The 27,328-nt window shown below is 35.9% G+C and overlaps 1 protein-coding gene across 4 annotated transcripts in view; it reads right to left on the bottom strand.

The window, feature by feature from the left end:
- Ctnna2 (catenin alpha 2) overlaps window positions 1-27,328 on the bottom strand; it is a 983,267-nt gene that overhangs the window by 722,523 nt on the left and 233,416 nt on the right. For all 4 annotated transcript variants that reach the window (XM_071601249.1, XM_027943787.3, XM_027943788.2 and 1 more), the window contains exons 4-5: window positions 24,060-24,179; window positions 22,485-22,751 (exon numbers count right to left, since the gene is read on the bottom strand). In XM_071601249.1, the coding sequence (XP_071457350.1) occupies window positions 22,485-22,751; window positions 24,060-24,179 (387 nt within the window). The remainder of the gene's footprint in view (window positions 1-22,484; window positions 22,752-24,059; window positions 24,180-27,328) is intronic.

Below are 27,328 nucleotides of genomic sequence, written 5' to 3'. Positions count from 1 at the left end.
AAATTAGAACTAATGAGAAAGTCTCAATTTACAAAGGAGAAAAGTGTTGTTGAGATTAGGTGATTTGCAGAGAGCCACATGGTGAAAAACCTCGAGATGTCTTTCTGATTTGGAAGCCCATGCACTTGTTCTCTCAGGCACTTTTGTTTAAAGACTCAAACATCAATATAACCTAAGCCCAGGGTATAAAGAGTTACAGGTGTTCAGCATTCCATGGTGCTGTGGCTTGACTATGTCACCTCCAAAGTCCAGATGTAGCTAATGAGATAGTATTGTGAAGTGGGCTGATTAGGCCAGGTGATTAGGAAAGGGGACGTGGCTCAGGTCTGTAATCTCAGTGACTCCAGAGGCTGAGGTAGGAGGATCTCAAGTTTAAGGCCAGTGTCAGCTATTCAGCAAGACCCTCAGTAACTTAGTGAGACCTTGTCTCAAAGTGAAAAACAAAATCTGAGAATGTAGTTCACTGGCAAAGCACTCCTGGATTCAATCCGTAGCAACACCCCTTTTATGGGCTCTTGCTCTCCAGAGGATGAAGCAATAAGGTGCCATCTTGGAAGCAGAGAGCAGGCCTCAATCCACAAGCATACACACTAGCATCTTGCTCTTATACTCCCCAGCCTTTGTAACAATGAGAAAAATAAATTCATGTGATTTAATTATCCAGTTTCTGGTATTTTGTTACAGTGAAGCAAATGAACCAAGATAGAAGAATTTAATTCCAATCCCGTCTCCAACTACCTCTGGCTGAGCCAGTTGCTTAATGTTGAGTGTCTCAGTTTCCTTATTTGACAAACAAGAGTATTAGCAGTGCCTACACTGTAATAAAATGAAATAATATATCAGAAAAACTTAGAACAATATGACAAAAATGAATACTAACCATCAAGTCATTTGTAATAGCTTTTTATGTGATACTTTATGTCACTCCATAAATTATGTATGGTCACTTCATATCTTACCACTCGTTAAGGTCATTATCACCTCCCATTTACTCTGCCAAGACCAAATCAACCTTCTTACTTGTACAACTAATTTTTCCTAACACACCATTTTTAAAATTCTACTTTAACCACACTACCCCACCCCCCCGACCCAGTTCCTGCATGGCCTGTAATAGTATGTCACCTACAACCTACAACAATTTATATAGAGACTAGAATTGTACCTGGTGGGTATCCAGTCCCATTTGTACCACATTCCTTTTGTGAGTTATGTCTAAACTCACAATGGAACAAAGCGTTTTCCCTTCAACCTTCAGAAGTGAGATATTGTTTTCAGCAAGAATTGCTAAAGAACTATTTCTACTTCATGCTTAAGATTCTTGATCTTCAAGATTCTTACTAATCTGAACCAGTTTCTGCCTTTCAAACTTCATCTTCCAGGACTCTCATGAATTCCAGCCACAGTGGACTCTGACTGCACTACTCCTCCCAGTGTCCTTCACGGTTACTGTTATTAATCCTACTCAACTGCATATTTCAGTCCCTTCCTGATGCTCTGCTCAAGCACTTGTTGACCTCACTCAGAAGACCACCTTCAACTATCTTGCATGTAAGATGCTGTCATTTAATAATACCCCTGGTTGAATTCCTCATCACTTGTTTAGACTCTCCCAACATTACCATGCATACTGTGTACATATGCAAGTGTGTGTGTTCTGTGTGCACAAGAGAGATGAACAAATAGGATGTTTTCCTTATCTTCTATTGCAGCTGAATGCTTCACATATAAGCAGACGATAAATATTTATTGATTTAAGTTTTGTGATAAAGCATATATTTTTTCCAATTTTCATCAAAGGACTTTTAGAACACAATAGGGAACCTAGTATTTGCAGATGAATACATGTGCATGGCTCTTCAGTTAGATATGCACACACTGGTCTGCCTTGGTATTAGATGTGGCTCAGTGAGCTTGAATTTCAGCATTGCTGGCGTGGGGACATATAATATATCTTGACTAAGGTTAGTTCTGCTCTCAGTGAGAGGGAGACTAGCTGAGGGAGTCAACTCCTCTCTCTGATTGGTAAGCCTCCACTATCAAGTCTTTGATCCTGATTCATCTTAAAAATTTACTCTTTTAAATCTCCATTGTAAGATAAACCAATAGTTATTTTGCAACTGTGTGTACGTGAGTATGGAGACTCACACATGGAGAGGTGGATGTCATTGTTAGCAATAATTATAGAGCCAAATTCTCCTCTGAAGGTTTGGTTAAACCAGAATCAGCACACAATGGTCTGTTTTTGTGTGGTCTATAAGCTGAAAATGAGTTTTCCACTTTTAAGCAGGTAGGAAAAAAAAAAAAGAAAAGAAAAACTATGTATCTGCTTATTTCTATCTAAAATCCTCTCCCTGTTTGTATCCATAAGTAGTCAAAAATGTAGGAAGCCAAGAAGGAAAAAATGAAAAAAAAAGGTCACAAACTGAATAATCCAACAATTTAATAATTAGTTAGTGGATTATCAATGGTTGAATTTTTTAAGTTTAATACTAGAAGAAACAAACCTCTTATGCTAGAAATTAGTTATACTCTACGCCTGTGGTTTAGAATGTTAAATTATCCATTTAAAATGGAAAGTCAATTTATATTTCTCAGAAGCAATTGTGACTTAATTGCTGTTATCAACCTAATAAATTACTAGGTAATTTCCACAAACTGGTTATACACTCAAATTTCATGTCTGATGAAAGAATAATTATATCAATATTCCACAAATATGAAAGAGAAATTAGTTCATTGGTCACAAGGGAAATGCATACACCTTGAGCATAAACTCATCCATCTTTTTTCTATTTTTAAGCAGGCAAATTAAGATGCGAAAGAAACAGTTTGCATCTCACAGGAATAATGTGCAATGTGTTAATTGCTTATCAAGAAACATAGCAGAGACTGAAAAATATTCTTTTTGCTTCATGTGAATGTTAAGTTCTCTTTTGAACTCTGGATTCTGATGCACATCTGCTGATGACAGTTTAAACAATATAGATTCTTTGTGCAATACTGGAAAAAAACAGGCCTCAGAGAGAGTTAACCCACCAAGAAGATAATGAAAGCCCATTGGAACATAATAAAATGTTCATGAGGCATGGAGTGTCAATAGTAAAGAAGATAACAGGGTACCTGGCAACAGTTCAGAGAGGCTAGAAGAAATTAGGATGGGCAAACTAGAAACCTACTAAGAGAAAATAGTTAACATTCTCATTTTAACGTTCACTCAGCTAATGAAAAAATAAAAGAGACCAGATTTGTCCTATTGGTGCTCATATTTAGATAGAAATTTGGAGCAGAATAACCTGTTTAATACTAACATACATAAAATATATTAATACTAATATACATAAAGTACAAAGGTAAATTAAAAGGCATAGTGGTATATAATTTGAGGACATGGGGGAGGTTTAAAAAGATAAACTACATATGTAAGGTTGAATATAAATAGACATAAAAGATGGGAAGTGTATTCAGGCAGAAGAACTATAAAGTGACAAGTGTGAATTAAACAGCAAATGTACAAATAAAGAATGATAAACAATTAATTATGGTAGAACACAGACTAAATGCTCTGGAGATGGAGGATATGAGAGATGTATGTGTGGACCAACTGGCATGATTTGATACCATGCTGAAATTCAAAGTTTATGGCAAAGACCAAGCTTTCTGGGACTAGCCAGCATGATTGACTGCAGAAAACAGAAGGTGGTGGGGTCAAGGGCAAGGCAACCAGTTAGGAAGTTATTGCAATGATCCAGGTAAAAAGTATGCCTCTGAATAAAAAGTTAAAAAGATGAAGATGGGAAGTTTCACAGACAAGAGTTGAAAAGGCAACTGAATTCACAGGATTTTGAGACTAACTGGTAAGGAAAGTGGTTGAGACTGAGTTTCCTAGATTAACTGACTACATCAGAAAAGGCAATTCTGTTTTTCTTTCTGTCAACAAAAAGACAATTCTGTTATCTAACAAACTACAAGAAGAAAGGTTATGCTTGGCAGTGGAAAGATATCAGCGTAATTAATAGAACTGTTCAGATACTTAGAAACTATCCACATACCAAAGATAGCAAAGACACAGCTGTACACAGATGTGCAGTTGAGGAGACAGGCTGTGGAATTCTAACAAAAGAGGCCCTTTAGTGAGAAGCACATAGAGTAAAAGACAGAATTCTAAGGAAACCCCAAATTTAGGAGTACACAAAGGAGATGGAACTGTAATAGCCAAACAGGCAGAAGGAAACTAAAGCAAAAGAGAGTTGTTCATGAAGTCAAGGGCGTGTGTGGCCTTGAGTGAAGAAGCAGCTTACCAAAAGAGATGCCTTAGCCTGAAGTTAACTGCAAAGTTAAGCCTACACATGTGGCAGATCTCTAAGGCAGGCGGCTTCAAGACCTTTATTTAAGTTCTCCAAAATCTAGGAAAAAGGGTACATTGTTTAAGACAGTAGAGCTAAAGCAAATGATAAAATAAAACATTTTATATTTGTAATTCTTACTACCATCAGTTTTACACTATTGATACATTTTTGGTCCCTAACTATAAATATTTTGTCAGTAATCCCTCTGACTCTGCTAATTGACTCCCTTTACCACCTCTGTTATCCAAGGGATGCTGTTACCTATGCCTTCATTGTGTCAGTCTTTATTGAGACTTTGATATGTGCCAAGCACAATTAGGCACCACAAATGAAATTGCAACACAGTATTTTTTCAATGGGAAGCATTTCTAAAGGTATGATTTAAACACACACACACACAAAAAAAGAAAGAAAGAAAGAAAGAAAGAAAGAAAGAAAGAAAAACATGGGTTATCTGCTCCTTTTTTCTGCTCATGACATCTCCTTTTGGAAAATCATGGTTCAATCATGATTAAAATATAGCAGTCTTCTTAGTTTTGAGTAATGTTATTTAAGAAAGTGCCATTCTGCAGGCTTTCCTGACTACATGAATGCTATTTTGCTAGGTTTGTAGTATAAATTGTTAGTATGCTCCTCTTGGTTTCTCTTCCTTTTGGCTCTTCACTTTGTCTATATTGCTATGTTCTTTATGCCACTAATAATTCTTCTGGCTCTATCTTGTATCCCCCCACCCACAATCCCTCCATCCTCTTCACCACTCCATTCAGTATAGGAAGGATCAGCTCAAAACCCAACCACTTAACTTCTGTTCTGCAACATGGCAGCCAGTCTGAATTGTAGGAGTGTAAACTAGTAACAATGTATATGGTTTTGGATAGCTGTTTATTTGCTAGTGTTCTCCTTCAGCCTGACAGAAGTTAACTAATGACAAAATTAGTCTTTCCTTACTATAATTAACAAGGTTGTGCAAGGTTTGATTAAATAGGTTATAGAGATAGAAAACTGCTAAGGAATTACAAAGGATCCTGCTACTTTTCCTCCAGCCCATTGTAGCACAAACACATCCCTCTGAGTTCTGATTTTACTTTATTCCCTTCATGGAACCTTTAATGTGGTCACTAAGGGGTGACTATTACATAATATGTAGCAAATATTCTCATAAAATTAATCTATACACAAGTGGTGTCTATATATAAACTGTAAATTATATAACAATAAATAAAAAGTGGAATCAACTTAATATGACAATAAATAACAAGCAGTTAACCTAGTTTTTATTTTTTCAAGTGTTGGTAATCCATCTGCAGTACACTACTAATTTTTTATTGTAAAAATCTAAAACCACAGAGTTCATTTTGAGGGGTTAGTCAATATAACACACTCTCTCTCTCTCTTTCTCCATATATATATATATATATATATATATGTAATTGACTAATATAATATATATATATATATATATATATATATATATATATACACACATATATATATACACATATGAAGCAGAAAATTGGTTTAGTAGTAAATTAGCTTCATAAATGAATGGAATACGAAGATCTCTCTACTCTCTCCCTCTTTTCTGGGGATAAAATAGTGCACTCACTGTCTTTAAAATGATACACACACACATACATATATCTTGAAACTTAATATCTTTAGCTTTAACTTTTTAACCCAAATGATAAAATTAAATGATTTTCCAAAATAAAATAGTAAATAAAAAGGGGGAAAAGACTTCTTTTAGTGCAAGAAGATAAAAGCATAAATTTCTCAACAGTACCATAGCTAACATTTAGTAGTATTTACTGTATGCCAGTTAATTTACAAAGTGTTTTTATAGATGGTTTCATTTAATTCCCACAACAAGGTCACATTAACTTCATTTTACTTATGTGAAAATGAAACCATAAAGACTTGTTCAAACACAAGGCCAAGTCTGAGAGGTTACCTAGGCAGTTCCACTTGAAAAGAACCAATGGCTTCCTCTATTCCCAGATGTAAAAACAAGTCTTTTCATGAGTGAGGACTCTGGAAGGAAGTTTGAACTCTCTTGGGTAAGCAAGCAGAAGAGGTAGATGCATAAATACCTCTCATTTTGAGAAAGACATGTTAGTGGCAATATGAGAGAACAGACTGGAGGAAAATAGAATGGAAAAGAAACCACTCAATAGACCATTGTCATGATGACATGTGACAGCATGGCAGAATCAACTTTCTAAAATATTAACTACTTAGCATATGTGAAAACTGACCAAGGGGGAAAACTACAATGGAAATCATTCATCAGGGATTCCCCAGACATATCCTGATAATTTTTTTTTTAATGACCGTTATAAAATGTGGTAAGGGCTAACTATCCAGGATAGGTAAGATGCTGTGGTAACTTACTGTGGAAATTTCAGTGTAAGAAGAAACTCTGTTAAAAAAAAATCAGAGCTTTTAACAATTAGAACAAGAAATCTTTCCTAGTGATTTCCTCTCAAAAGTGTCCTGCAAAGGCAGGAGGTCCACCTTCCAGGGATGCGGAAGTGGGGACTTCTAACCTTTTAGAAGTGTCAGTGAAAAGCCTCAACTATCTTTCTCAACTTTGAAATTTCATGACCCTATACAAAAAAAAAAAAATACAAATACAAAAAACAAACAAACAAACAAAAAAAAAACAGCAGAAAATTAGATTGGTAGTAAATTAGCTTCATAAATAAATGGATTATGGATTATGAAGATTTCTCTACTCTCTCCCTTTTCTCTGGGGGAAAAAGTAGAAAGTCTTTAAAATGTCATGCATCTTCCATTTGCAATGACCTATTGGAAATCACATTGCACTCCATTTTAAGTAATGATTCTTAAATAGAGGTTTATAAAATGCTTTATAAAAAATCTTCAGTATTATTATGGTCCATCAGGAACAAACTTAACTCTATTTTGTGTGCATGTCCTTTTTTTCCATACTAAAATCAAGACTATGTGGACATGGGCTACTTAAACATTAGGTTAATGGTTACTTTATGTAACTGTCTAGTTGCAAAGGCAATTTTTCAGAGTCATTACTATCTTAAGTTAGAATTTGGAGAGATTTCTTTTTTGTGCACAGGTTCTTCTATTAAATTATTAATTCTTTTAATTAGGCAACACTTGCACATTTACAGGAGCTTTCTATAAACTTATATACTTTAACAAAAAATCAAGGAAAGATTCTCTGCTGTTGGTGTATGTAGACATGTGTGTCTGTAACATAAAGTTGATTTTACCATTTAAAAATAAGCAAGGAGTGTGTATATGTATGTTGGTTGAGAAAGAGAACATAAGTGACACAGCATAATATTTGAGATAAAATATTAATGAAAGGTCAATCTACATAAAGGACATATGAACATTATTCATGCAATTTTTATATCTGTACTATGTCATCAATTTTATTTGTTCAAATTGATATTTTTTTAAATTAATGAAAGTCTGTAAAACAATAGAGGAAAATAGTCACCACAACCCAAAGAAAAACCATAAATACTTTGATATACATACACATTTTGTGTGTGTTTGTGTGTGTCAGTGTGTGTGTGTGTGTGTGTTTCTTTGCAGGTTGGCTGACAATTTCTTTACAAATGTGTTTCTTTGTACCTACTTACTGAAGGACAAACAATTTTCTAAAATGCCAGGAATTTTATTAAGTCTGCCTTTGCCTAGCATCACTTTAGGATTATTTCATTGTTCCAGACTTCAAAAGTAATTCTGATACAGAGACTTGAGGGGTTGTGGAAGCAAAAAACAGTATGCATTCACCAGCCACAGGGCTGTCACTCTCTGGGGTTTGGTGGCAGATCAAGTACATTGTCTTTTCTTCCCTAAGAGTTCTTCCTCTCTTTCAGATCTTTACAAATGTCATCTTTCTTTAAATCTTTGACAGGCCTTTGGGGAAAAAAAATGTTCTGTGGAAAACATATCTTGTCAGTCATGTTTCTCAGCTTAACTACTGTGCCAAACACAAGAATATTTTGTGGAAAAGGTAAGATTTGGAGGAAAAAAACCCTCGGTATCATTTAAATTAATTGTTGCATAAAATCTCTATAGTGATATAGTTCTCAAGTACATCACATAGAAGACTGAATATGGAGGCAGAGAAGATTCTAATTTTCCTTTCAAATCTGCTTTGCTAGGCATGACAGTACCTTAGAGATCTCTGTGGTTCAAGTTCCCCAGTTGAGAATTAGTTTAAACCCTTGAATAACATGCATGAGCCTCTCTTGGAAGAAATGATCTATATTTTCTATTTTTTAAAAAAAATTGTAGTTGTAGGTGGACAGAATGCCTTTATTTTATTTGCTTATTTTTATGTGGCACTAAGGATCAAACCCAGTGCCTCACACATGCTAGGCAAGCACTCTGCCACTGAGCTATAGCCCCAGCTCCTATACTTCCTATTTTGATAGTTAAAAAAAAATCAATTAATTAATGTATGCTGTGAATGTCTGTGTCACTCAAAATTCATGTTAGAACCTAATAACCAATGCAAGAGTTGCTATGGTTTGGATGTAGTTTAATTGTTTAATTATGTCCCTCAAAGCCCCACTGTCATTGAAGGCTTGGTCTCCAGGTTAGTGCTGTTGGAAGGTACTGTGAAGCTTTAGCACAGGGGCCTAGTAGGAGGTCCTTAAATCATTAGGGGTGTGGGGTAATTTGCATGTGACCCCTTGGCAGTTCACATGTCACACTTTTGAGTTTTCATAAATAGGCTGTTATAAAAGGAGCAAGCCTGGCCTTGCCTGTCCTCTTCTTCTCTACTCCTGGTTCAGGATGTAATTACTAACTTGTTGTCATATGCACTCTTTCCACTGCAATCTATGCCAGGACATGACAAAATCAATGGGAAGCCCTTGCTGAGCCGTGCAATATCATGTGGAATTTGAACCTCCAAACTGTTAACTAAATGTGAACCTTTTATCTTTCTAAAGGTAGTTGTCCCAAGCATTTTGTCATCGTGTCAAAAAACTGACTGGTACAATAGTATTAATGGGTGTGTCCTTTGGGAAATGATTAAGTTAGGAGGACTCCAAACTCATGAATGAAATTAGTGCCTTTAAAAAGAGGGTTGAGGAAGCACCTTTGCCCATTGTGCCATATTATGATATGTCAAGAAGGTGTCATCTTGAAAGGAAATATGAATCTGCCAGCACCTAGATTGTGAACTCCTCACCCACCAGAATTGTGAACAATAAATTTCTGTTGCTTATAAATTACCCAGTCTTAGGTAGCAGTCCAAATGGGCTAAGACAATATATTACCTATATTATGGAATTGTGAATGCTTATTTTAAAACTTTTTAAACAGATGTCGAGAGAAGATAAGTATAGAACATCAAGATGACCACCAGGGTAGCCTGCAGTATCCACAACAAGCTTAAGAAGCATTAATAATCTTCAAATATGAAACTATATGAAAAAATGTTCAACATCTCTAGCAATTAGAGAAGTGCAATTAAAAATAAGATTTCATCTCATGCTAGTCAGAATGGCAATTATCAAGAATACAGGCAACAACAAATGTTGGCAAAGATGTGAGGAAAAGGGTATGCTCATACATTGCTGGTGGGACTGCAAATTGGTGCAACCACTATGGAAAGCAGTACGGAGATTCCTCAGAAAACTGGGAATAAACCACCCTTTGACCCAGCTATCCCACTCCTCAGTTTATACCCAAAGGACTTAAAAATCAGCATACCACAGTGACATGGCCACATCAATGTTTATAGCAGCTCAAATCACAATAGTTAAACTATGGAACCAAACTAGGTGTCTTTCAATAGATGAATGGATAAAGAAAATGTGGTACATATACACAATGAAATATTAATCAGCTTTAAAGAAGAATAAAATTATGGCATTTGCTGGTAAATGGATGAAGCTGGAGACTATCATGCTAAGCAGAATAAGCCAATCCCCAAAAACCAAAGACAGAATGTTTTCTCTGATATGCAGATGCTAATTCACATATGCGGGGCACTAGGGAAGAATAGAGGTACCTTAGATTAGGTAGAGAAGAATGAAGGGATGGGAGGGGATATGGGGATAGGAAGGATAGTACAATGAAACACACATTATTATGTTATGTACATGTATGACTGCATGACCGATGTAATTCTACAATATGTACAATCAGAAAAATGAGAAATTATACCCCATCTATGTGTGATATATCAAAGTGCATAAATGTATTTTACAGTCATGTACAGCTAATTAAATAAAAAATTAAAAAGAAGCTTTACTAAGTTCATAGATAATAAAAGCAAGGCATTTTTAAACATTTGAATGCACCAGTAATGTCTTTCCTGGATCTATTAAAATAGGGAAACTGCCAAACCTGGCAAACAAACAGCATCAGGTCTTGAACTCCTTCACAGGATGGCCTTGGGAGAGAATACTACGGGGAATGAGATAGCACTTGCCTGTCCTTTGTTTTTGAGACAAGGCACTCTACCACCAAATTACGCTCTCAGCCCACTTTTATCTATTTATTTATTTTAAACAGATCTTGCTAACTTGCCAATCTGGCCTTGAACTTGAGATCCTCCTGTCTCAATGTCCCGAGTGACAGGGATTACTGATGTGTCCACCTCATCCAGCTCACCACCCATCTTGAAGCTGCCTTTGTATAGTAAGCACATCATTTTATTGAGCTGGCATATATGGGAGCATCTTTAGGCAGTTGATAGAGACTAAGAGGAGATGGCACGCTTCACATCATTCTTTGACAATGCTACCGAAATGGTAAAACTTGTAGTCTTATGTTGGTTTTGAAAATAATTACGTCTATAATCTTGAACAAAGTGCCTCTCTAAAAGTTGCTTTCTACATTCATAAACTGGGTTACATGCAATAGACAATAACTGGGGCCTTTTAGTGTTAGGGACCTGTGATTCTTTGGTTAGTGACCTATGATTCTGATGGTAGAAATTTCCTCTGACTTACGTGTGTGTGTGTGTTCTACTCTAGCGAATATACATCTGTCTTCAATCTGAAATAGGAAACTTTGTTCCACATCATAATTCAGAAGCTTAAACCCTGGAAGTTTTCCAGATGATTAAATTAGAAAAGCTGAGAATTGATCAAATGTAGGATTTAACACTGCATTTTCACAATGGCTTCTTTTTTCTTATATTTTTGTCCTAAACTCATTAAAACAAGTGTTAATTAACACTCTTGCTAATGCACTGTGTTTAAAAGTAATAAATTTCTTTACATCGCGGTTCCTGAATTCAACAGGAATACCAACCTACGTTACCATTTCATCCTTTACCTATGACTCTTTCTGTCATTCCTCCTTCTTCCACGTGTACCCTGAGCCATCTTCAGAGGCACCAACCAGAGGAAATTTGACATTTAACATGAAATTAAAGGTTACTTTCACTTCATTGAAAGCTGGTGCATCAGTGAGAGTTCTCAAATAGATCTAATTGAGAATCAAACACACTCCTGGGGTTTAAGAACACTTCAAGCATGGGTGTGTATCTGTAATGGAATGTTGATTTTACCCATTTAAGATAACTAAGAAGCTGGGTATGTTAGTTTGGAGAGAGAAGGAACAAAAATGACACAGCAAATGGGATAAAAGTGGAACTGCCCCCTGAGCCTTTCCTAGGGAATAGTTTCATCACTGAATTTGGATGAAAGACGTCTGGCTGACACCTATTAGAAGGAGCCAGAGAGAAAGACAGCTAGAATTTATGAGTGGCCGCTACAACTTAGACACATATGAATGCCCATCCCATTAATTTATCATGATCCTAAGGAATCAATGTTATTACTCTGTTTTATAAAAGAAGAAACGGAAGCCCAGAGAGAATGAGTTATATGGTAAGATTCAAACACAAGCTTGTTCTTTGTCCTACACTGTGCCGTTCCACTGTCCACTAGGATGACCACAGTAATCAGGAAGGCCCGCGGGAGGTAATCATATTGTCAGTCATGTTGGGTTCCTGCCAATCACACACATGCACCTGTCCGGGATGATTTCTCAACTGCCTAACTTCAACTTATACAATCAGAAAGAAGTAGAGTATCAGAGAACATTTCACGAAATGGAAGAGAGACTCAATAGGCTGTCAGAATGCTGTCATAATATGCTGCTGAAAAAGAAGTTCAGGGAGTACGTTAAAGAGTTTAGTTGTAGAAGAATTTAAATGAGCATTTTTAGAGAGAAAGGCAGGAGGGATGTGTGTGTGTGTGTGTGTGTGTGTGTGTGTGTGTGTTTACTTCTCTACTGAATCAAACTAAATCTTTGAATATTTAAATAACTACTTATCTTATCCATAGTAATGTGACATAGGAATCAAGTAAGAAGAAGGCATAACCCTGGAGAGCTAAGTAAAAATAGGCATTACTAACATTTAAAAAAATCACAAAGGAAAGTAAATCTACAAATCTAAACAGATTAAAATAAATTATATGTTTGTCTGTAAATAGTTCATTTGACACAAGAATTCATTTTATTTCCAAATTTTAAAGTATAAATAATAAAATAATGACAGTCAAAATTCTACTGATTATCTCATATTGCCAATTTTGAACACGATAATCAACTATATCAGTATTCAAGGTACTATTTAATGTCAGTTATTTTAAATAAATGTGAACTCAGATCTGAAAATATCTGTCAATATTCTCAAAACAGAAAATTCATCATACTGGGAAAATATAGATCCTTAGTTTTCTCTCTTAAAAGAAACAATATAAGGCTGAAAATATGATAATTTGGCTTCAACATTGATTAGGTAAGTAAACAAATAAGGATTTGAATTGCAATTATAAAAAACACTGTTTCAAGTCTCATTCTGTTATTTGCTGAACAGATTTCATAGCTCCTTACTTGCCAATTGAAATGTGTGAGAGAAAATAAAATTGTCCTGGGATTATTTCCTTGAAGCAATTATTTAAAAACTGGATAGAAATGTAAATGATTCCATTGGCATATACTTCTAGGTTTATAAAACTTTAGAAAAACTAAACTGCAACATGAGAGTTTTCAATAACTGAGAATACAATTTCTGGACAATAAAGTGATGATACTGAATAAATGGATCATGAGAAGACAAAGAAGAGTATTGTAGCAGGTGCTGATTTACATGGCCCAACTGCTACCCAGCAGAAACATCCTGAACTCTCCACACTACCTTGTGCTTCTCTTCCTACAAATTCACCTGCATCTGCACCGATTTTTGCAACAGTCCTGGCCTAAAAACGTTTTAAAATAAGAAGGAATAGGACTTGCATTGCATAACATTGTCATAGTTGAAATAAGCAGACCAAACATTTCCTGGAGTATGGCTGCATCGTATCTTTATTTATATCTTTGGGGTTTGGGCCCCATAGTATATATTTATATAAAATCATGCTGTGTTGAAAGTATAGAGGAACCCAGTGGAGTGTTTTTCAGTGTTCTATTTGGCCACCAGATGTCAGTGTATGATAAAGAATACTATAACACCATTGCTTGTTTCTAGCTACACAGGACCAAAAAAAGGCAGTTAAAATGAGTTCAATTGGTCAGAGTGAGAAAGAACAGGCAGATTCAGAAGCCACTGCACTGGGGGAAGATATGGTGGACAGCTGAGATTTGCTGGGTCCCATTAACCCTTAGTTATTGATACTCTGCTCTATCAGATGAAATCTTCTCCCACCACTTTTTAAAAATGTAAATCTAAAAACTTTTTTAAAGAAGTAAAATGAATATGTTTTGTATATAACAGGAGATCAATTAAGTTAATTTGAAAAATTTTAGATGCAGAATTTGGTTAAAGAATTTTCAAAATAAATGATATCTGCATAAATATATAGGTATTTCATAATTCTGCTGGGTATGTAAATGAAATAAGAGGGAATAAACTCACCAATGTAAGCAAGATATATCATGCAAAAAATAAAATAAAAAGTTTCCCACAAAGCAAAATAGGTTCTCAAGATTTCATAATTAGAAATTATAAAAATGTTTGGTCTTATTAATTAAAGTTTACTGTTGCAGTATATGAAAATAAAAAGCTGAATCCTCAAAGCCTGTTGATTTTACCCCTTTAATCAAGAGCAGCCAATTGTAAGTTGGAACAACTGCCATTAGTTATTGCAGTAACTAGAGCTGCTTGCTAAGCATTTCTAACTTTATACCTTGCATACCTTCATTGTTATATCTCATCTGGTGCTATGTATACTCTCAATGAATGATTTTAGCTATCCTGTGGCTAAACCTTATACTAAAATTTAAGCCCTAGAGATATTATTTTAACAAACCCTTGTCACACATGGATATTTGAGAGGTCTCAGTAGTAGCCAGGCACCTGAATTCAAGTCCTGAACTCTTCCCAGTGTCCTAGGATACTTCTACCGGCCATTCAAAGAGAACCCTTTTATGAATATATGGCAGATGAATTACCAATGGGTTATTAATAGAAACATTAAGTCATACAGACATAATAACAATTGTACACAAGTTAATAGTGGCACAAACTCAGGCAGAAAATTCCAAAGTCTGCTTGCTCAAGTATTTTAGTGCCTGAACTAGGAATGTAAAATCACTTTGTTTGAGAAATAGTTCTGGATTTGCTTACTGGCTTTTGATTTTATGCATCTGTGCTCTATTTTACCAACTGCTTTACAATACTTTAGTTCCATCTTACCTGTTCCCCATCAATATATGTGATGCTTTATAAGGACTTCTCCTGTCCTTTACTCTAATGTAAGATAACTTAATTAAAATGAAACTTGTTATCTTCATAACCTAACATGGGGGATCCCAGATGTCTCTTGGCAGAATGACTTTATGGGATATCAAAAGAGACAATCCTGGGGTGAGCCTCCTGAAAAATAACTGTTTGTTATCCTAGCAAACAAAAGGGAATAAAATAAGACAAAGGGGAGTGGGCTGGGAAAAGGACTAAATAAAATGCTTAGTGGAAATTTCCTTTTCCAAACAGGCATTCACCCTTCCCTGTTGTTCAGAGACCGGGAGTAAACAAAGCCTTTTAAGAATCTCTGAGCCATACTAAACTCTGGTTCAGGATTCCTTGAGGGGCCAGAGCTTCCATCAGAGCATCCATCTGGTCCTGTAACAACAGAATAAATACTTATTTCACTATTTGCAAAACCATACCTTCTTCAGACTCCTTTGGCAAACATCTCTGAGGTCACACTCTGAGGGTCTCTGTCCTAACTCACCTATACAGTATTCCAATTCTCTACTGAAGCAGTCTTCTGATCCCAGATCTCTAAACCCTAGCTTGGTGTTATGAATACTCTCAGGGTCCAGAACCTGTACTCCATGTCCTTTTAAGGGGCACATCCCCTAATGGGCTACTGCAAAGTGAGCTGTCACGGAGCCTGTGAATGTCTGTGTCCACTGAGAGAAGCCCCCAGATGGGATAACCTTTGGGCAGTGACTATCGTAGCATGTCACAGCTCCTCAGAGGATGGTCCTTTCATCATTTCAGTCAGCTCAGGGCCCTGATCCTTGCCGGCCACAGCTTGTATTTGTCTCTAACAGTCCGTGATGCAGATCCCGTCACTGCTTAAGCTCCCATCTGAGCTCTTTCACCTGCTGAATGACACATCACTGAGAATTACAGTTCAATCAGGAGCAGAAAAAAAACATTTAAAGAAAACAGAAAGAAAAATCTAAGAAGGTGGGGAAAATTAGAAAAAGAAAGGACAAATTATGTGAACTTGGGATGTCAGGGTGACATTTCAGCTCTTTGTGACTTGAGAACAGCCAGTGCAGATATTTAAACCTTTCAGATGATATCAATAGTGACATAAAGTAAGAGGGGCCATGGTCTATGCAACAGTATACTATCCCCCAAGGTTGAGCATTTGAAAACTAGGAAAGAAAGGCACACAGATTTCTTGAGCAGGGTTCCTCAGAGATCACTGGGCAGTGTCACAGGGTATGGGTATCAGAGCAGTTTAGGTGCTGAGGCTGTGGGCAGCCAAGAAATGGAAGCAAAGGATAGAATCTACTTCATAACATCAAGTATTCCACAGAAGAAGAAATACAGATGGCCACCAAATATGTGAAAAAATGTCCAACATCTCTTAACAATTAGAGAAATGCAAATTTAAACTACACTGAAAATCCATCACATTCCATTCAGAATAGCAATTATTATCATTATTATTATTATTTAATATTTACTTTTTAGTTGTAGTTGGACTCAATATCTTTATTTATTTTTATATGGTGCTGAGGATCAAACCCAGGGCCTCACACATGCTAGGCGAGCGCTCTACCGCTGAGCCACAACCTCAGCCCCAGAATGGCAATTATTAAGAATACAAGTGACAATGAATGTTGGTGAGGATGTGGGGAGAAAGATTCACTCATACATTACTGGTAGGATGCAAATTGGTGTGAACACTCTAGAAAGCAGTAAGGAGATTCCCCAGGAAACTTGGAATGGAAGCACCATTTGACCCAAATATCCCACTCATTGGCATATACCCAAAGGACTTAAAATCAGCATACTACAGTAATGCAGCCACATCAATGTTTATAGCAGCTCAATTGACAACAGCTAGACTATGTAACCAACCTAGGTTTCCTTCAATAGATGAATGGATAAAGAAAATGTGGTATATATACAAAATGGAATATTAATCAGCCATTAAGAAGAATGAAATTATGGCATTTGCTGGTAAATGGATGGATCTGGAGACTAACATGCTAAGTGAAATAAGCCAGTCCCAAACACCAAAGGTCGAATGCTCTGTATGATATGTGGATGTTGACATACAATGGGTGGGGGCGGGTACAAAATTACATATAAGAGGTTGTGAGGGGAATGGGAAAATAAACAAGGAGAGAAATGAATTACAGTAGATGGGGTAGAGAGAGAAGATGGGAGGGGAGGGGAGGGGGGATAGTAGAGGATAGGAAAGGTAGCAGAATACAACAGTTACTAATATGGCATTATGTAAAAATGTGGATGTGTGACTGATGTGATTCTGCAATCTGTATTTGGGGTAAAAATGGGAGTTCATAACCCACTTGAATCTAATGTATGAAATATGATATGTCAAGAGCTTTGTAATGTTTTGAACAACCAATAAAAAAAAGAATACAAGTTCAGTGGATTAGAAAAAGAGGAATAAAGAGTAGGGAGGGGGATTGGAAAAGGAAAGACAGTAGAATGAATCAGACATAACTTTCCTATGTTCATGTATGAATACATGACCAGTGAAACTCCACATAATGTACAACTGCAAGAATGGGATCCTAATTAGAATAGATTATATTCCACATATGAATAATATATCAACATACACTCTACTGTCATATATATCTAAAAAGAACAAATTAAAAAAAAGAACTCTGTTAGGGAGGGAAAAAGTGAAAATGTGAGAATATGGTAAATAAAGTAGCAATGCTTTCTTTTCTTTTTGGGTTATAGAAAAACATTTTTCTATATGCATATAATGCAAGAAAAGGAGAATTCCCAATCAAATTCTCAGGGCTAGTGGGAAATGCACAAAGCAAAATCATAAGTAGAAAGTTTTAGAGAAACGAGAGATATTGCTCATTGTCTGATTTAAAAGAAAACTATATATTTAAAAAGGGGAAAAGTTTTAGATTATAAAAAGGCTTCATGAAATAAATTTCTATGTTTACAGTTATTGCTTATAAAGAGGGGGTCATGGCTGATGTTTATTTATTTTTTCCCAGAGAATCTTCATCTATCTACAAAAAAAAGTTTCCAAAAATACGATACAGAATATTCTCCTTTGTTGAATAAAAGAAAATCCTCTAAGACTTGCTTTTAATATTCCCCTCTCCCAGTCTTGAAAGTTTCCTGGCAGTCAAAATTGACATTATAATACATATGATTTACTTCAGAGAAGTCATCACTTTTTTTTTTTAATAATCTGTGCAGCATTCTTTAGTAGATACTTTCAGAGATAAAATTAACTACTTCAAGTTGCCAGATTTCAAAGAGGATGATTTTTCCATTGATTAGCAATCACTCTACGTTTTTTTTTTCTGTTGTATCATTAGAGACTGTCTTGACAATTTCAAATTGTTAAAATACTCATTATCCCCCTTCATCCTCTTGCTGCGTTAATCACCAAATTGACTATTCATGTCGGTATGGTAACAGTGCCAGAAGAAAAGTCACCGAGCATTGAGCCAACATTGTAACTACCCAGTCAGAAATCAACCCCATGGTTTTAGACAAGTGAATGTAAAACACTAATTCTTACCTTGATCTAATCAAATATAAAACTTTAAGTCACATCCACAAAATTCAACTCTCCATACAACTGTGATCTGACACATTTCCCAGCTAATAATATGAAATATCTTTCAAATTCAACTTTAGGGCATGCCAGTGATGCGGACTATGAAAACACATTTAATGCTTCTAAAGTTACTTTCACTTTAGCATCTCAAATATATTGTACCTAGACAATTGTCACCCCATTGAGAAACTGGTAAGCCAAATACCCATAAGGGTTATGGAGAGTGAGTCCCTGGAAGTGGGAGGTTTTTACTCAGTAGAATATCAATTGGTTCCAATATCTGTGTATGGTCTGGATAAGTATCCCCAGTGCTAAAGGTGCTACTGCAGTGCAGTGAAACTCTGGAGAGGTGGGGCCCAGATAGCGAAGCCTTCTGGTCATATGGAGCATGTAGTTGAAGGGGGATATTGAGACCGTCCTCTCCTCTCCCTCTTTTTCACTTCTTGGTGACCATAAGGTGACCAGCTTGCTCCACTGTGTACTCCTGCCCTGATATATTGCATTACCACAGGCCCCAGAACAACAGGACCCACTGACCACAGACTGAAACCTCCAACACTATAAGCTAAAATAAACCTTCCCTCTTTTGAAGACAATTATATCAGGTGTTTTGTTACAGTAATAGAAGGCTTGACTAACACCATCTGAAAATAGCATTAAGGACTGAAGACAGATGCCTGTGAATTCTAAATCAATTTCAAGTTAGCAATCCTGGGAAGTTTAAAAAGCCAAAATATTCATCATGCAATTGTAGAAAAGAAATTTGTAGTTTTTCCATAAAGTAAAGAGAAGCGATATATTATTTTTAGTGAGAGATTTTCAAACATTAAGGAATCCATGTTTGCATATGTCAGAATTGCTGGGAAATCTACAACTGGTTAATTACTGTGTATTTTATAAATCTAATAATATTTTGAGTAAACACTCAAACCATATTGCACTTGCTAAATGATAATTGTTAGAAAAATAATATCAAATGGAATTATTGTCTGTGAATTGAAATTGAGACAGAGCCACATACTGATTTTTGTTAATATTTGAAAAATTAGTTTAAGTATTAGGAAATGCTTTATATAATTTACATAGCTTGAGAACCAATGTATATTTGATACTAAAGTATTTATTAATATACTTAAATAATATATAACTGCAAGGACTGGGGATGTGGCTTAGTGGTGGAATGTTTGCCTCACATGTGTGAGGCACTGGGTTCGATCCTCACACCACATAAAAATAAATAAATAAAATGGAGATGTTGTGTCCATCTACAACTAAAAAAAAAATAAAAAAATAATATATAACTGCACCTTAGTATATATTATTAATGCTATAATAATGAAATTAGTTAATATATAACATAAAATATAATTAATTAGGGGGTCATTACTACACCTTTAATAGTTACATTCATGTGCTAACTTCCTGAAGTCTTCTTTGTCCAAAATGAAAAGATATTATTGTAGTAAAAAATATATAAGAAATAAAAACTGTTGAAAGTTCAATATGTCAACATACTTGGCTAGAAGATTTTCCCCAGGTGTTTTCAAATTCGATTTTATGATTCTAAAGCCTTTGCAATACTATAGTGTTAAATTCACTGGGGATAAAAGACCATTAATGAAAATGGTCTGGAATCAGAGAGAAAAACGGGAGCTGAAGTCATCACCCTCTTGGACAGAAGGTGGCAGCAGTGTAAGGTCTGGCTATCCTTCCATTCTGTAACTATCTCCCCTATAGGCTTTATTGTTTACAATTCAATTAAAAAATAAACTATGACAATAATAATGCAGTTGTGCTAAAATCCAACTAAATATTTTATTCATCCTGAAATTAATTTTTAAAAGAATTTATTTTTTACGATACTTTTGCATTTGAGATTGTGATTTCATATCATTTGACAGATAAGTCTTTTTTTGTTCTAATGCATACTTTTAAAATAATATAGTAAAACACAAATATGAGTATTATGTTTTAATATCTGAGTACGTGACCTGAGTATTTATCCTTTAAAATATAAAACCACACATTTTTCACTCCAAAAAATATTTTATCATCACTTTATCAAGTATAAAATGCTCTTCTTTAAAAAAAATTGCTTAAACATTATAAAAATTGATAAGGGCAACAGTTTTCCTATCCTGGATCACAGTATTATTTAACAAAGAGTAAAACCTACCCATCAGGAAAGTAATATGCTTTTCTTTTTTAGATACTTCCCATCTATATTAAAATTATTTCTAATATAAATAAGGAAAATAAAATAAGTAATAAAGCCAACAGATAATTTTAAGTATTCATTTTGTGACTATGTCTTTTTTCTCATTATGTTTTACATTATGGAAATCTAGCATCTTTTGTATGTCTATTCTATATAAAAATAAACATTGTATTAAATTTCTTACTGTTTTTCACGGATTGACAATTGTCTATTGAAATGTTGTGAAGGTAATTACTTAACATTAATTCCTGATTTGTGTGATAAATGCTTTAAATTCACTGTATTTAATCTGTACAAAAAGCTTTATAAAAATAGTATATGGTCTGAGACAGATAGACACACACACACACACATGCACTCTGACAAAATAAGAGAAAGAAGAGATCTCCATGAAAACCGCAAAGAACTGTCTGAATATAGTGTGAAACAATTATTCCTCAATTATATCATCCATCTCCAGGCTGTAAGCAATCATTGTTTTGCCTGCTCTGGATCCTCTTTTTTAGGAGCCAACTAGTCGCTTACTGCCAGAAATTTATGTCAGTCTATCCAAAAGCAAGCTCATCAACTTTCTCTATAGCCATTAAGTAACCTATTTTTCATTCTATGAATTCTGTTTCATCACTTAAATGGTGTTCAATGCATTTTACTTCCCTTATTTCCCCTGCAGAAAAATATACCCTTGAGAGTAGATACTGATTATTTATAAATCTTTGTAGCTTTTCCAACTCATGTAGATTTGTACTGAACAGTACAATCTACATGAGTTGGGATAAATGAATTCACAGATGGGTACATACCTGGACCTGGGCAGGTGAGGGCTATCATGCTGGCTGCTAAGGATGTGCAACCTCACTCATATGCCATGAAGATGGCCCAGTGAGCTTCCCTCCTACCATGGGTTACCACTGGGGAATATCGCCAAAAGTAGCAGGTAGAGAAGGTGGGCCTTTCGTGGGATTGGCATAGGACCTTCTGAGGAAAACCAGATTCCTCTGTAGGATCAATGTGAGTCTGTCACTGGTTTCAAATGAAGAAAGTAAGGGCAGGTTCTTTGCTTTGTTTTGTTTTGTTTTTGAACCAGAGATTGAACCCAGAAGGGCTTAACCACTGAGCCACATGCCCAGCCTGTTTTATATATTTTTATTTTGAGATAGGGTCTTGCTAAATTGCTTAGGGCCTCACTAAGTTTCTGAGGCTGGCTTTGAACTTGCAATCCTTCTGCCTCAGCCTCCTAACTTGCTGGGATTACAGACATGCACCACCATGCCCAGTGGTGAGGGCAGTTTTCACCAACACAAGACAGAAACAGTCTACACTAGGCTGCCTACAACATGTGTCCCTTTAATAATAAAGATCATCACCTGAATGATTGCCTGATGGGTGTCCCTTTTACCTAAAAGGGATCAGGCCCTCTTAAACATGGTTATTGCTGTTGGTTTCTGTAAAGACAAGTGAATTAGGCTCTACAATAGTTTAGGTTCCTAATAACAGGAATACATTGTGTAGTTTAGCATGTCAAAAGCTTATAAGAGAGGAAAATAAACATACACGATTGTAGTGTCCATTCACCTCCAGTACATTTTATGTTTCAGTGTAAATGCACATCTTCTGTGCACATTATCCAACCCAGATGCTTACATCAAACTCATTCAGAGCTGCAGCCAGCTCGCCGATACCCGTGTGGCCTTTGGCTTCATCAGTGGGCGAGGTAGCTTGAGCAGCATTGGAGATGCCAGCAATGGCCTCCTGGACTTGTTTGAAGACATAATCTCGGTTGGCTCTTGTGGCAGCAACATCTGGGTGGCGGAGAAAGGCTTGGGAGGCTGTGTACAGCATTGTGGCATTCTTCTTCAGAGCTCCACGGGCAGCTGCCATCTCATCTCTACAGTGAGGGTCCTTCAGTTCCTGTGTGGGCAAAACATGAATCTGGCATGAAGTTTGCATGGTAGTATACACGACAGAACTCGGATTCACAGAAAAACCCACTGAATTAAAAAAAAAAAAAAAACACACCTTCTCCTCCTTGTGACATGGCTCTACTTATCTGGTATGTCCTCCAAAAACTGACCTCTCCTACCAACTCACTAAGCTATGTCCACTTCCATTGGCTTCCACAAAGTCTGATATCTTTCTCATCATTAACACTCATCATTTCTTCCTATACTGAATCTCCAATGACAGCCCTGTGTCTATCTTGTTCACTGGCTCTGTAGTCATTTGCACAGTATCTGGCCCCATAAGAGGCATTCAATAAATCTTGCTGAAAGACTGTAAAAACTGGGCCACCGATGGGGTAAGCAGATTGAATGGACCACAGTTATCAGCAGATGGAAAAGCTGAACTTCAGTCTTCTCAGATTCTGGCTGCTTTATATTCAATTATAATTGTAAACATGGAAACCAGTCTTCTGATTTTTGGTTAGTGGTTTAATGTCGCTTCATTATCATTTTCAGAACAGAACAAGGCTCTATGTTTTTTTTTTTTTAACCACCTCTATCAGCAGCTCAATTACTGAGTTTAGACAATAGAAAATAATAAGCCAGAGTAAATTTGTTTTCTTCGTTTGGGGTGTTAAAATAATAACACTGGAGAGTCACTTTACTTTCATCTTTATAGAGTACTGTCAAGAAAGTGCATCATTTTGGGAAATGTTAAGGTGAGAGCCACGTAGGACTGCCAGTTGAGTATCCCTGGGAAAATGTTTTTCCAACTTTAAAACATAAGTAAAGGGTATCTGACTCCCTAGGGTTCTCTTCCTATTTGCTCATCTGATAGATGACCTTACAGGAATTACATGTTCTCTTTTATGGGCCAAAATAACCCTTAAGCAAGTACATTTTTATTTCATATTTAGAATTATCAGGACAAATTGACAATAAATAAATGAAAAAAAAAACCAGAATACAATATGCATATCTGTATGCACAGTATTATTATAAATATGTGAAAATGAAGACAGAAGGTTAGAGTAGGTGGGGGAGGCTGCCAAAATGGTTCTCCTCCATGGAAACTTATAGACAGGGGCCAGAGAATCTAGGGGGCAGGGCAAGGTGATATCACACCTGCCCCAGCCAGAAGCAGTCTTTGTGATTCCAGGTACTTAGAGCCTTTGATTTCAAAGAGTTGTAACTGATCCATTTTCAGGCCTATAAAACTACAAGGTTATGAGAACTCACCCATTTTCTCCCCTAGCATTTCCAAAATCTTTCCCACCTGTTGTCTTCTTGCTGCTACATAGTTTAGTTTCACCATTTCTTTCCCAAACTCTTTAAAGCGGTTTGCAAGGTCTTGTTCATTTGTAGCATTTTTGACAGCTTCCAGAGCGTCCTCCACCTAAAGTGATAAAAGACAAAGTATTTTATGAGTGCATAGTATTCAAACAATACTAAACACATTATAAATGGTAATTTGATAAAAAAGAATAGGTATTAACTTCTAAATAAAATAATAGGAGAAAGTACCTCTAACGATCACTTATACTGATTAGAAACTTGAGATTTATGGAATGTTTGATATGTAAAGGACAATAATTCCTGAAACTTTAAAGCATACAAAATCCTATACTTATTGTATTTTATTAAATAATAATTTTAATAAGAAATATAGACTTCTGATCTTAAGTAGCATAAAAAGGAAAATGTATTTAAGAAAAAATGTGGATGTTGAAACAAATTTTGAAATGATCAGAATAGGAAATGGTTCCACAAAGCTGTAATAAATCCCAGGGCTGCTGAAAATTTGGGACAGATGAAATCTGCAACCAATCCTGGCAACACTTATAAATCCCAGACAAAAGGGACTGTAATTTTAAACTGAGTCTACACCCTGCCATGGGATAGAAAGGGGAAATACCACACCATGGAAACAAGTAAATTTGAAGTTCAGTTGCCACCTGAAGGAGCCAACAACTGGAGTGGACAGGGAATGGACAGAATGACAGCAAGCACACAGCACTAATGAGGTGCTGTGCTTCCAAATTCCTCCAAACTGTGTCACTGAACATTCACGAGTGGTAATGGACCTGAATTATGAATCCCACCAAAATCCTTCTGTAAATGATTTGAGTATTTGAGAGGTACTCAAGTGTTGTGCCCTCCAAAATGATCTTAATTTTGATATAGTATGATATTTTCCATAATTCATAACCCCCTGGTTGTTTAATACCAATGAACTCAATTAGAATGAAAATCAAGACACTGTGATAAATTAATCTACTAAGGTTATTGTCAGTCAGGTAGCATTGTGGTAGAAATAATTTTATCAGGGGAAACAGCTGAGAACACAGTCCTGAATGAACAAAGCACAAGGCAGATGCTTTTTTGCAAAATACAATGGTCTTCAACATGAAGGGGGACCAGTAGAGGGGCACCAACTCATGCAGGCTCCTGAGACAGTTAGGGAAAAGGGGAGACAGCGGCTTGGAAAGGTTAATGAGAATGCAGGGAGTATCCGGGCAGAATTCACATGGGCTCCTATAGTTTCGGGCAAATCAAAAAACGGCCTAAACAAAATCATCCTTTGACAATTTTGAAATACAGATGAGTACTAAAATGGCTGAGAAAAGTCATAGATAAACTTAAGCCTTCACTTTGGAGTTGCTGCTTTGTTTAGGCTTGACACAATCACAAAAGTGGCTTATCCACCTTCCTTATCAGGTGTCCTTATGTGAAGGAAGAGTGTCTATAAATGAGTGATAATGAATATCAGCAAGTCTTTTTATCCCATAGATGTGATAATACCATTCAATTTGCCAAATAGGTACCATATGTTACCAAGAAAAGAGTTGCAAGAACAAAGGAAAGTTCTTCAGAATAATGGTGGTGGTGAATGAGTCTAAACTATACCTAATATTAAACTTACATTCTCATTTTACATTATTTTAAAAATTCTACCTTATTTTCTTACTAATAATAAAAATATGAAATGATGGTGTAACTCCTCTAAGTTTTAGTCATTTCCAAGTCCTCATAATGCTCAAGGAATATAAGGAAGTAGAGCTCAGAAAAGGACTATTGTGTGTTAGAGTTATTTTTTTTAGTTATGCATATCAAATTATATTTTATGGTACAAAATGGCCTATATGGCCCATTTAAAACATTTTCATAACTTAATAAGAATCTCATTTTTCAAATCTTGAGAACAACATATCAATGTTAACCTACTTCCTAATAGATTTATAATCATCTTAACTTGGCCATCAACAGCATCACTGAGAGCAGTTTCTTGGCAGTTAACTTGTTCCTGCTGCTTATTTGAGATGTAAATCTTTTCTCAGGACATAAAAATGGTTCCAGAGAAGAGCAAAATAATTATCTCAGAGGGAGCTAAATCCTGGATTTGTGCGTGTGCACAAATATATATGCTTTTTACCGTTTGCTAATCAGACCAATTTTGAATATTTATGTTGCTGTGTTACACACAATTTATTTTATCATTGGCTTTTTCCGAAGAACAGATTCCATTGTGCATTTATAATAATTATAAAATTTATAGTTCAGTGAAATGCTTTTGAAAAAAAAACATCAATGGGATCTATCTGTGGAAAAGTATTCATAGTCTTACTCAAGAGTTTGGATCTAGAAGTATTTGAGAGCTCACCTCGTCAAAAGTTCTTATAGAGAATCATCGTCAGAATATGTACAAGGTTTTATAGAAATGCAAGAAATGAGACCAAAGTCTGGATTGTGGATACCCTAACCACTAATAGATATATGAGCAATAAAGATGGATGGTGGAGAGAGGGAGAGAGGGGGAAAAAGAACTTTTAACAACTCAAAATTAATATAGAAATCAACTTTTAATTTCTGAATGCAGGCAATGATCTTTGGTTCTTTCTGGATGGCTGTTACTCTCAAATATTTACTGTATGTTCAGGAGTTCAGGGTGCCAGTTGATCAAAGAGTAGTTCTCTTACAGAAGAAAATACACAGACACTTTATCCAAAACATACATGTCTATGTCCCAGCATGAAGACTACAAGTCTATTTCTGTGAAGAGGGTTGTGGGGTCACATCAGTTTGGATTTAGACTCAGATCCTGAAGGGAGCTAATGATGGTTTGGATACAAGGTGATAAGCTCAGTAAGCTCACATGAATGATAATGCAGGAATATTCAGAGGTGATTAGATTTTAAGAGCTGTAACATAATCAGTGGATTAATTCATTTATGTATCAATAATTCGAATGGAATACGGGTTGGTAAATGCAGGTAGGTAAGGTGTGGTTAAAGTAAGTAGATCACCAGGGGGTGTGCCCTTGAGATTACATCTTGTCCCCCTGGCTTCTTGAGCATATGCATTCCCATTCATATTCTCATTCATTCATATTCTTTCTCTCTCTCTCTCTCTCTCTCTCTCTCTCTCTCTCTCTCTCTGCTTCCCAGCTGCCCTAAGCTGTGCAGCTTTCCTCTGCATGCCCTTCCACCATGATATTCATGATGTTCTGCCTCACCTCAGGCCCAGAACAATGAAGTCAGCAGACCT

The sequence above is a fragment of the Marmota flaviventris genome, chromosome 14 (assembly GCF_047511675.1).
Source record: "Marmota flaviventris isolate mMarFla1 chromosome 14, mMarFla1.hap1, whole genome shotgun sequence".
NCBI classification, from domain to species: Eukaryota; Metazoa; Chordata; class Mammalia; order Rodentia; family Sciuridae; genus Marmota; species Marmota flaviventris.
This window is presented reverse-complemented; position numbering and strand designations above follow the sequence as displayed.